This window comes from Crocodylus porosus, unplaced genomic scaffold (genome assembly GCF_001723895.1).
Source record: "Crocodylus porosus isolate Cpor-Errol unplaced genomic scaffold, CroPor_comp1, whole genome shotgun sequence".
Classification (NCBI taxonomy): Eukaryota; Metazoa; Chordata; order Crocodylia; family Crocodylidae; genus Crocodylus; species Crocodylus porosus.
In genome coordinates this window covers 43,762,070-43,774,508 of record NW_017728918.1, presented here as the reverse complement: position 1 = coordinate 43,774,508, position 12,439 = coordinate 43,762,070, and the positions used below count along the sequence as shown (strand labels likewise).

The 12,439-nt window shown below is 39.9% G+C and overlaps 1 protein-coding gene across 3 annotated transcripts in view; it reads right to left on the bottom strand.

Moving 5' to 3' along the window:
* Positions 1-9,355, bottom strand: part of MLIP (muscular LMNA interacting protein) — a 205,292-nt gene extending 195,937 nt beyond the window's left edge. For 2 of the 3 annotated variants that reach the window (XM_019537542.1, XM_019537543.1), the window contains exon 1: positions 9,190-9,355. In XM_019537542.1, the coding sequence (XP_019393087.1) occupies positions 9,190-9,252 (63 nt within the window). In that variant the 5' untranslated portion in view covers positions 9,253-9,355. The remainder of the gene's footprint in view (positions 1-9,189) is intronic. The other variant, XM_019537544.1, reaches the window with a different exon arrangement.
* Positions 9,356-12,439: the final 3,084 nt, after the last annotated feature.

Sequence of the window (12,439 nt, the reverse complement as noted above, 5' to 3'; positions counted from 1 at the left end):
AATGGCGCCGATGGAAAAATGGCGCTGATAGACTTGCTCGACGCAGGGTTGCCACAAACCTTCAATTTGTAAAAAACGCAATATCTGCGAAGCGCAATAAAGCAAAGTGCAATAAAACGAGGTATGCCTGTATAGTAACAGTGAGCACGAGGGCTGTGCGAAGCTTCAGTCGCTGATTCGATTCAGCGGAGATTCGACCCAATTTGGTGGTCCCCACCCAGACCCAGGAGGCACCAGTTCCTGAGCCGGAGGCTGCTACGTTGCCCCCCCAACACGCTCACCGGCGGACCTGGAAGTGGACCGGAAGTGCTTCTGGTCCACTTCCAGGTCTGCTGCTGAGCGCACTGGGGACCCTCCCACGCTTCTGAGTGATGTTCCATCTGCCCCGGCATCACAGCATTCACGAGTCACACCTGGTACCTTGGGGTATGTAGAAAAAACATTTAAAGCTGTGTCTATGTCCTAATTGCTGATTCTCCGAATCAGCATCAAATCTTTAGATTTTAATTTGGCCAAATCAAACAGGGGACAGTGATCTGAATCAACTAACTGAATCACAGTCCCTGATTTGGGCTGAATCCGAATTCAAATGGAATAGGACCCATTTCACACACCACTAGTGAGCACGTCTACAAGTTCATTAATGTACCTTAGGTACTGCACATTTAATTTAGTTACTGCACAGTAGTGTCAGTGCATGATTTTTTTAGTGACTTTCATTGTGCATTAGCCTAATACCCGTGTGCAGTAGGCTATTAGCATGGTTAAGAACTGCTACACTGTTATTAGACTAATGCACAGTAAGCTTCTCTGTGTAGATGCACCCAGTAAAGCTATCCAGTGTCTGTTCAGGACACAGGACGTCCTCGGGGACCAGTCTGAAACCTTGGAATGAACTCTTCCAAGAGCTAAGAACCATTACAAAACTCATCACCTTCTGTTTCAAGTGCAAAGCACATTTCTTTCAGCTCTCCTTTCTTAGCATAAATACACAGCTACATGAATATTTGAAAAAAAATCCATATCAAGACAGACCACTGCTCATGCATCTCCCTCCTGAGAATAGGATGAGAAAACAACACCATATGGTATAATGTTAATGCATGACTGGAAGTCTCTCAAATACCATGATCAATGCGGTATAGAAATGTGTAGAGAATGTAAAAGAAGATATCCAGCAGATTTTTGAGGAGTGAGCTTGCTGATAGCACTTCCTAAATAAAGTTCACTTATTCCCATCTGGGAACTTGAAAAATATCATTCAAGTTGCTACATGAAGCTTGACAACTACATGTCACTCAAATAGCACCATCATTGTATCAGAGGCTACAGAGAAGATCATGCACTCAAATGCTTTCACACAGTCTTGTATAGAAGGGTCATTGTTTTTTTTTCTAAACTAAGACAACCCAAAACAGAGCATGTGTGTTTCAGAAGGTTACTATCTAAAAATCACTTTGGCTTAATCATTAAGATCTGCAATATATAGATATAGATATAGGTATTCTTGTAACATTTCGAAATTAATTTAGAACTAGAACCTTTGAAAGTTTTGATCCTGAGTTACCCATCCATCCATCAGGTTAATATTGGCAAAGTAGCTTGCAACTCAGGCAAAGTAACTCAGGTATGTGACAGTCTCTGTAAATAGAATATGGAAATATTTTTGCTTCATTTACTAGATGTAATAAATGTTATATTGAAATCACAGCTTTCCTACAGTCCACCAGCACCTTCCTTTTACATTAATCATCTCCCTTCTCTCATTACCTGTCAAAAAATTCTATTGCCCAAAACTTTATTTCAAAGTGTATTAGTGACAGACTTAAAACAATTATTGCTGTAACACTGAGCAGGGAGATTTGTTTATACAAGAGCTATTTTGAGGACTTGATCTTTATTACAGGGCAGTTTCATTACCTTGGGTTAAAGAAGCATTAGGGATGAGAAACAGAAAAAAAAAATTCCTCTTTCTTGAAACCTATACTCCTCAAAAATGTCAGCACATGATACAGAAAACTCCACAAATATTGCCTTATTTATAACCTCATGTTCCTCAAGAAAAAATCATTGGAAACGTGGCATTTCCCAGCATTCTGGATGCTTCACAATCCAGCTTCTGGCTGGTACACAAGCTGTATCTTCCTGTTAAATTCTACATGTCTTATATGTATGTAAGACATGTTATATTTCACTGTTAAATTCTCTACATTATTCTTTATAATGGATCACATTGTGATCCTAATCCTGACTTCCTATGCTGTAAACAGATGTCTGACATGAAGCAGTCCCGATTGATCAATCAAAACCTGTGACTAAAAGGAGCAGTGGAGCCCTTTGTAGGCATAGCCTTTCTAAGCTGCACTGCTACTCTTTCGCCAGTAGATGGCCAGGGAGACCAGACAGCCAGACAGACTTGTGCCTGGGCTGACTGGCAATTAACTTGAATAAATCCTGATACATTTACAGGCCTACAAGTGGTGCCTCCACTTCATAAGAGACAGCACATTATCTCTCTTACTTCACAGGTATTTAAAGCAGGGCAATGGGTGTGACCATCTGTAGGATCCAGGCACAAAAGGTTTACTCCCTGGAGAAATGCTCACACCCCTGGAGTAAGCTTTGCTGCATAATGCTCCAGTCTCTCTTCATCCTAATTCACAACTAGCACTAGTTCTTACAAGGCTTCTTTAATAACACCCAAATATTCTCCCTCTTCAGCTTCTATATGAGACCAATTAGTAGATACTTCAAAGAATCTGCTGCCCACAATGTGCTATTGACACCTATCTGGGTCTCTCTTTTCCACAGAAGCAACACCTTAAGGATTGAAATCCACTTTAAGGATTTCGACAATGCCTGAATGTAATTAGCATCTGTCTTAAACTCGGTTAAGAGAAGAAGGAAGTAATAGTGATTAGATACAGGAAAAGACTTTAAGGTCTAACAAAGATCCTGTCTGTTACCCTTACTTGTCAAGACGGTGCAAAACTTTGGTGCAGTTTGATTTATTACTAAATGTTGACAGACAGACAGTGTCTGTGATGCTGAAAACGTTATTCCACTTTGCAACTTGCTGAAAAATTCACCCCTTCCTCCTGGATAGAGATTTCTGTTTCTATACCTCCAGGCACTATTACTATATCTTACCACCCTTGGGTCTCCAGGGGTTAACAATACAGAAGCTTTAGCGTATACATTAGCCCACCTCTTCAGTAGGACTGACAATCTTGAGCATAACATTTTTGTACTCATACATTCCTACGCTCTTGATCTATTCCCGTTTCTAATTTCAGACCTTGGTCTGCTCTTCAAGCCATCAAGAAATAATGCCCCAGTTACTGCACTGACAATCTATGACTATCGAGGCAGTTATATTTTCTAAGGACAAAACAACTTAGGAAATCCCATGCAGCACGTGGAGCTGTATGTAGATAAAGCATCTTCAAATGAGAGAGAGCAGTAACTATGATACAGGTTCCCCAAACAAAGGTCAGGTTAATCCAGAAGTGGGTAAAATATGGACCCCGCAGACAATACCTGGGTTGCCAAGTGTTTCTACCTGGCCGGCAGGGAGCTAAAGGGAGTGTTGTGCCCCACACCAATCTGCTCTGCCTCAGCCAGGGCTAGTCCAGGCTGTGCAGCACACAGGCTCCTCCACACCGCCCCTCTCCTCTCCTCGCCCAACTCAGCTTCCTGTTGGCACTGCAGCTGGGTGGTCCTGGCACTACAGCTGCCAGCAGCCAGGCCCACATGGGATGGGTGCAATGCAACACGATGATTAGCTACCCCATCCGCCCTCCCACCAGTCGCAATGAGCTGCTGCCTGAGGCAGCTGCCCTCAACTTTCCTGGTGCAGCCCTCTCTCCTCAGGCTCCCAGCAGTGCCTGGTGGGCTGAATAAGATCAACTGGCATCTCCCTGCCCCCCTCCCTGGCCCTCAACAGCTCACCAAAACTCTTTAAGTGACCCTCCAGCCCAAACAATTGTCTGCCCCCATCTTAAGCTGAAATCTGAGCAACTTTAGACCTGACTACAAAACTGACCTATTAGATAAACTCGAAAGGGTCTCTTTCTCTCTCTCTCTCTCTCTCACACACACACACACACACCTGCAGGTGGTATACACTAGATATACTTATTTAGAATCTGATATACAATACTGAGACCAAGTCTTCTCTATCAAAATATTAGATGATAGAAGCCAAGGGACAAAGATGGATGCTGATAAACTAGAAAGATTCAAACTCCTTTAAATTTAACATTTCATATAATTGGCTCCAGTCTTCCAAATCATGGTTCTTTACTGGTGCTGTCAACTTTCTACATGCATGCACACACACACATGCACTCACACTCAAATTGACACTAACTTCAACTGTGCATTTTATAATGTGCTCACAAAACCACAAAGGAATAAAGGGGTATCTGACCTTGGACTCTGTCCAATAGATTCAAAAGTAGCAAAAGAATCCCAAAAAATGTTACAATTTTTTCTGTATCACAATTTCCCTTATTATCTCATGCAATTATACAACAGTAACTTAGTGCCAAGATTATTAGATCAAACTTTCATAATCTATTAAACTAAACTAAGAAGTTTAATGAATGAGACTCCTCATAAAACAACTGCAGGATTAGCCGATGTTGAAATAAGTAACATAATAATTACAGGAACCTATGTAACCTACAGGAAGTCTCTAGTTCAAGGTTTAAGTGCATTTTATTGGATAAATGCTAAAAGAACTTTTTGAGCAGTTAATTGATTTAATATAGAAATTAATTTCGCCTATGTGGCATCCATAGCATGATTCCCCCCCCCCCCCCCCCCCATGCATGCTACATCATCTCTCTCATACAATATTCTAACTGAAATCATTTTGGATCTGCCAAAAGGGAAAAGGACATGCTGTTGGAGGGCGGGTTGCAACACAACCATATTTTTGTGTGACCTCGATCTCATTCTTTATTGAGTAGCATAAGCAGAGTCCTGGGAATGACGATAGACAGAAGCAAATCTAATTGGGTGAAGGGCACCTCACTGACGAGAGGGGAGTGATCACAGCAGAGATTGGCAGCTGAGACCAGAGTCTCAGCAGCAGAGATCTCACTGTAACATGCACTACACAGTTGGAAGGTGACCTAACCACACCACCGTATACCTACTCTGGATCTACAAATGATACAAACACGAGCTGCAAACAACAGAGCATATTTTTTAGTGGGAGAAGTTAACGGGCAGCTACAACTCCTGCTGATTCCAAAGCATTTTCATTTTCTTTGAGTCAGAACGTATCCCGTGTTCCCCAACCTTCAACTTCTTTTGAAGAATTAGTTCTTCTATCAGGGGTCCTTGCCATCTAGCAGGAGGCACAGCCTTACGATTAGCTGTGGGTGTAGCGGATAGGCAGCACAGTAAATCTGTTCTGCTACTGATATTGAGATAGCCTTGAACAGCTAGACAAAGGGACTTTTCACAGAAGCAAGCACACAGTTTAAGATCCTTGGATAGTAGAGCTTATAATTATCTATCATTATAATAATTATATAAACTTCTACTCATATCTGAGAGACTTGTGGAGATCTTCCAGATGGGACTGAAGAATCATGCAGTTTCCTGAAACAATTACAGGCAGTCCTCAGACTTACGACACAATTGGTTCTTGAAAAACATGTCTTGAGTCAAAAAGTTGTAACTCGGAACCAATTTTCTCACAAGAAACAATGTTATAAATGGGGGGTTGTTCCTGAACCAAGGCCCAATACCCTATTTTCACAAAAAATACCCCAGAATTTTGTACTCAATCAATTATAGATGAGTAATATAACTACATTAATATATTTATATTGTAAATAGCAATCATATTGATTTGGAAGGACTTCTTTGAGGTGACTTTGCTGGACTTTTTGAAGGGCTCTTGGTTGGAGTCTTCTCAGAAATCTTCGCTGCAGGTTTTTCTGGAGTCTTGTCTGCTTAAAGAAAGTGTCCAAGGAGGTTTGCACAGATGTTCTTCAGGGAGATGGACAACACAGTGAACTTGTTTGCTGGCATGGCATCACATTGGATCAAGCCTTGTAAAGTCAAAACTGACATCGGTGTCAATTTATAAATGTTGTTAAGTGCAAAAACATTGTAACTTGAAACGTTGTAAGTCGAGGACTGCCTGTACTGAGCATGTATAGCCACATATCACCAAAATAACTAGGGTCCCACTGGGACATCTCAAGTATGTTGGTGACCGTGGAGATTGGCTAAGAATGTGGGAACATGGAAACAAGGGTATTTGCTGTTAGTCTGATACTCTGTTGTTTTAAGAAACCTTTGTGTACCCTCCAAAAGAAACTTCATTCCCTTCTGCTTTGCAGTAGGAGTTCTTCCTATGCCCCTTTGAACTGGTTCGTTGGCTCCTCAGAGCATAGAGCTTTTGTACTTGCTGTTGTTGTCTGAAAGATATTGTTTCCTAGGATCTGCAGCCTCATGAAAGCTGGAGTCAATGGGGGGGTGGTAAGGCAAAAGACCTCTGATCCTGCTGCCACTGACCAGAGAACAATGGCCCAAACTGAACTCTCCTTTAGGAAAGTAAGTTGAGCAGTAGCTTCAAATGTCCTCTGGCTGAGGATGACTAGAACCAAGTGCCCCCTATACACTAGGCAATGAGGCTAAAAGGTGTAAGCTCCCTTTTTTGCAATGGAGTTAGACACCTTTCAGGAGGAGAAGGGGTCATGGGCTCAAATCTAGAAGTGGCCCATAGGTAGCTCAGACTTTCCCCCTAAGTGCTTCTAGTCTGTCTAAAGGTGAAGTTGAATTTGAGCTAATGTGAATAAGGTGAAAGACATCCAGGGCCTCTGAAGCCCAGAAGTAAGTAACAGCAGGGTGTCTACAGGTGCTATTAAGGTGAAGCAATAAACTCTGGTATGCATCTCACTGGAGTTTATTGCTCCTGGGCACCGCATTTATACATGTGCCTGGGACCACAGCAAGTTGAGCTGGGCTGGAGCAACTCCACCTAGCTGGGGGCCCAGGAGGTCAGTCTGCAAGCCCAGGGTTGCTCTGCCACAGCTGAATATCCTGCAAAGACAGCCCCCACACTGAAGCACCCTCATCTCCGCGCCAGAACTTTCAGTGTCTACATATGCATTGCTGTGGAGTAAAGAACTCTGCTGCAGGATAGTACTTGTTTTTAAAAGTACTTGTTTTACAAGTACTATCTTGTGGGGGAGTTAATTAGTTCAATCAATCCTAATAGCATCATATGTATAGACAGTGACATTTTACTGCAGAGCTAATTAGGCAGCTCTGCAGTAAACATCTCATGTAGATTGACCCAGCAAGTAGAATACTAATTGTGATTCTGATTTTGTCCTACAATATTTAGGTACTGCAAAGTGGGTCTTCACCCCTTCCTCCTTTTCTTGAATCCTTTTCTATTAGACTCGTACTTTGTCCTTCATGCTGAGCTCCATCCCACACTCCCTCCTCCATCCCACACTCCCTCCTACTTTTGCGGATTTGCTTCATATTTTGGTTTGGTTCTAGCTGACTCCAGATATTGCTTGTGAGACACAAATAATAATTTACTGAACTGCAACCCTTTCCAGTAGTACATGATATCACTTGGAGAATAAGTCTAATGCTATTTCAAGCAAAGCATGCAATTTTCTTCCAATCCACATATTCATTGGCTTATTTTGTTTTCTCTTCGTGGCTTTTCTTTTCTTCACCATTAATTTACTGAAAAAGTCAAGACTAATTTAGAATACTGAAAAAGCCACAGAAAGATTGTGTGTTACCTCTTAAGGAACACAATGTAAAATAGCTTTCAATGCATTACTTTTTTGACCATATTTTTCTGGTGTGGTGAGGAGTAAAGTGGGACATAGACAACCTGTAAAATATAATAAAAACCTTTCCACTAACTGGGAGGGATACTATCTTTTATTGCATCATCATACAATATTTCTCCCACAGGACTTAAACAAAGCTACAAAAGATACATTATTTGAAACTTTCCCAACAGCTTTTATAAATCATATCATTATTTTAACCTTCAGTGTGTTTTCCTTACATCTTATGCATCATAGCATAAATGAGATTCAGAATAAGATATTCGGAAATCCCTGAAGAGTCCATAAATTAAATTAATGAGAATAAAAAAACTTTGAATTGCTTAACAGAGCTCCCAGTATTTGGCATAAAATGTGAGCATCAATGTAATATGTAAACTTCTTTAAATAATACTTTTAAAATAAACATTACATTTCTTGCTTAAAAACACATGCAGTTGAAGCAAGGGAACATTTCATTTGAAATCTGCCTACACTTCCTGTCAAATCTATCTTGCCTCAGCTAGGCTACACTGCATTTTTAAATACAATTTATAACCAAATTTCTATGCCTTCATTCTTATCAAGTCTCCATGTAGAGTCTCTCCATATAGGGTCTCATGTAAATAGAACCCCTCAAGAAATAAGTTACTACAAAATATGAGAACAGACTGGCCTATTGTAAAGCGAAGTAATCAAACCATTAACACAATAATAATATTGCTGTGATACTCAAGATCATGATATCTTGCTTGCTTGTGTCTTAATAAAAGTGATTGTCATCTTTAAAGATGGTTTATTAGTGTGCTGAGTCAAGAATAACAAGTCATTTCATGATGTCAGGAGAATGACTTTTACTTTTAGCAACATCTATTTTGCATTGTATTTCAAACCTGTACTATTTATTCAAAGATAAAACTGCATTTTTACCAGTTTCATTTAGTCACCTATTTTGGTTTTATTCCTCTTCAACTACACAGTGAATAGCAGCTAATGTGCCAATAATCCCATTCTTCACTAAATTTCATAAAATAAACTGGAAAGGCATGAAAATACACTTTAAAAATAATCTGAGTGGGGACAGGGGGTGGAGAAATCCTAATAGTCTTGGTGTTGAGAGTTGAACTATATAAGGGTTTTTACACTTTGTAAGCATACCAATCCTATTAATAAAATCCCATTCTTTCCACTGAAATGTATCAACATAATTAATTTCAGCATAACCAAAGAAGTGCTAATCTTCAAGGTCACAGCCGGGAGGAAGCATGGAAATGCCACTGCAGCTTTTAAGGTGTAATAGCTGCTTGCATCTCCTCTTCACTAAGTTAAAAATGTTTGAAAAGTAAACTTGAACAACATGTCTTACCGTCAGCTTTTCTTTTAAGGTCTCTTTTGCTGGGATTTCCTTTTCATGTTTCCCTAACTCCATGTCCCAGAAAAAAAGGCTCAGATGCTGGGTAGAAGTGATTTAATCTGACTACATGTTAGAGGTCACTGTACGTTTCAAGTTGTGAGACAGAGCTCTATCAGGCAGCACTGGTGATAATTTCTGGTTAGCTAGTGTTTCCATTTATAGCTGTACAAAATTCACGAATAGAACCCCAGCGAGAAGACAGACAGCTGGCCTCAGATAACAATAAATGTTGTTTTGGCATCAAAGTGAATGGTTTGACATGAGTACTGTTGTAACAGGGCACTAGTTATCTGGTCCCCCACAAAATAAACTTGTGCTTAAAGACTGCCTGAAAAGGACATGAAAATTAAGAGCTAAATCTTAGTAGAACTAATTCCTGTATGTAGAACTTACCAACTGAAATGATAGATATGATTAGCTTGTACTATGTGATGTTACAGTAACTCTCAAAAAACCCCAGAGCGACACTTGTAAAAGGACCCCTTCACTGAACTACTGAACTTTCCCAGATACCAGGGTCTAGTGTTAAACTTTCCCTTTATAATGTAATGTTATTGGATGCACATATTCTCTTTTTCTAATAATAGAACATGCTATATTAAACATCTTCTTGACCTTTTGACATGCAAAAATTAAAGCAGAAGTTTGTATCTGTACTACAAGTGTATCTGTATGAAATTCAGGAACAATCCAATAGGTATATATACTACACTTAAAGGCTATTACTTTAGGGAGATGGATTGTGGGCTTTGAATGTTAGTTAACTGTAGAAGAATAACCTGGCTTCAGTTCATGATGATAAAGTCAGGAGTCCAATATTAGAAACTGTGGTGGGAGGGAATTCTCTCTCTGGCTGTGCTGCAGAGTCCAAGGTTTACAACACATCCACTGGTTGCTACATCAACTAGGCCACTGTTAATGTCTTAGAAGAGATTCATGTGCAAGGTTTGCTCTGCAGTTGGCAGTAACTGATAGGGATAGTTCAGATAAAAACAGAGCTCCACCCTTCACCCCTCCTCCCTCCCTCCCTCCGCCACCCCCACCCCCAAAAAAACCCCAACACATTACTGCTAGTAGATCAGAGGAGTCTCTTTGCTGACTTTGATCCATATCATAAAAATATAAAATAAAAGGTCCTATATAAAAACTGGTACCATAGGTTCTACATACCTGCTGACAGTATTAAGAAAAGGTCTATCCTAAGAAAGAACAACCTACCACTTCCTGCTGGAACTAAGACCAGAAGCAGATTTATCTCAACATGGTTTTCACATTTTAGAGTTGTAATTCATGTCATTTGGAAGTGACAGTCAAAACTCAGCACAATCCTTCCTGAAGTGCTAGCTTTTTTTATATGAATGGTAGCCACATGATCTTCAAATTGTCAAATGGGAAGACAAGAGTGCAAAAGAGTTAGCTGACAGTGGCCACAAAATTCATTAAAATTCACATTGCTCCTCCTCTGAGGTGTTGTTCATAACAAAGAATCATTTATTTCAACATCCATTTTTGTCTTATGGTCTCTTTTACCACCCTAGTAGTGCAAGGTAATAGGTGGAGGGAAATATTTAAAAAAAGTTATCAGAGATGGAATATTAGACAAAAATCAAAGTTGTAGACTAAAAAAATTTCCCGCATTCTTTTTTATGGAAAAGTAAAAACCAAAAGGAACAAGTGACACAGAAAGAGGAAAATTATAGAACCTCTTCTCTTTCTGTTAGGAAAGATACTAAAAGTCTATAGCTCAAATCTAGGTTGACTGTCTTAGATATCTGTTTGTATGAAGTGTGTCCTTATAGGAGGGACTAACACAAAACCCATGAACCGCTAATGTCTTCACAATTGGGCTTAAGGAGGATTTAAGTACCAGCTTGTAATATATTGTTGCAAAGCAGATGCATTTCACTGGAAGTCATTAATCTTCCCATGAAGTAGTTCCACAGAAGCAGGCCAAAGTAGCAAGATGCTCCTTATTCTCCAGATTTTCAAATTTGAGCATGCCTAGGCCGAGTGGATTAGAAAATTGTACCATCTGGTTTCTAAAAATTCGTATAGACAATAGAAAAAAATGAAACAGCTCTCTTACTATTGATTTGAAGTTAGAGTCTGAAGAAGTTTAAAGTTAGAGAGAGAAAAAACAGCATGTCTTGAACAGAAACATTCTGCCCTTGTGCAGCAGAGTAAATCAATGTGCAGCAGTGTAATATAAAGTCCACCCTGGCACCAAGGTTTCTGTTATCACTGCATCCTGGGTATCATGCAGCCATTCCAAAAGAGCACTCAGGAACCTAACATGTAATTTTGGTGAAATTTGGCATCTTCTATCTTGATACCCCTCCAGGCACACTGAATGCCAAAAAAATAATAATAATGTAGAAATTTTTGGTGCTTTCCCAGAGCACAACTGGCATTGTTCCTAGGCTGACTATCGGAGTATGCCCAGCATCAGCTGTATAATATAGATATAGGTATAGGTATAAATAGAGGAACAGGTTGTATTCAGCACATACAAAGTGGAAGCAGACAGAGTCCCTAGCATGTTCAAACATAATGGAGACATGCCTGCAGAAGAAAATATTTTACCCGAAGTGTATGATACACAAGACATGACAAACCTCCCATCTATGCTAAGAAGGGAAAGGACTATGAAATACAAGATATATATGTAGTCTGATGTTATAGCTATAGTAGTGAGGGACATGCTGTTCAGCTACAGAGTATAGCAAGATGTCTGCTGCATGATACCACAGTTTCCATTATGACTGCATCTAGCTGCACCATCATTCACATGACCATAATCAACAAGTACTTTTTCTATCCAAAAGGATCTGATGTCATCTTCAACCACTACTTCTTACTGGTAGAATTTATAATTAAAATAGAAAATAAGAGAACTAAATGAAAAAGCAAGCCTAAATTTTGCTCTACAGACAATAAAGTTAGTAATTATCCTAACCTCTGTGGAAAGTAAGGACAGTAGAGATGGGTTAGCTTCTGTATCTAGTACTAGAGTCTTATGTTCTATCCCAGTACAAAGTAAGCATTAATGAGGGAAGGTCTGATAATAACCTTGTGAGATGAACCACATATTATTCTAGAAGTACATTCTCACTCCCATGCATTCTTTGGATCGGGGCGACACACAGGGGGTGCATGCGGGTGCATGTGCACCTCCTGAACGTGGCACTGCACCCTCTACAAA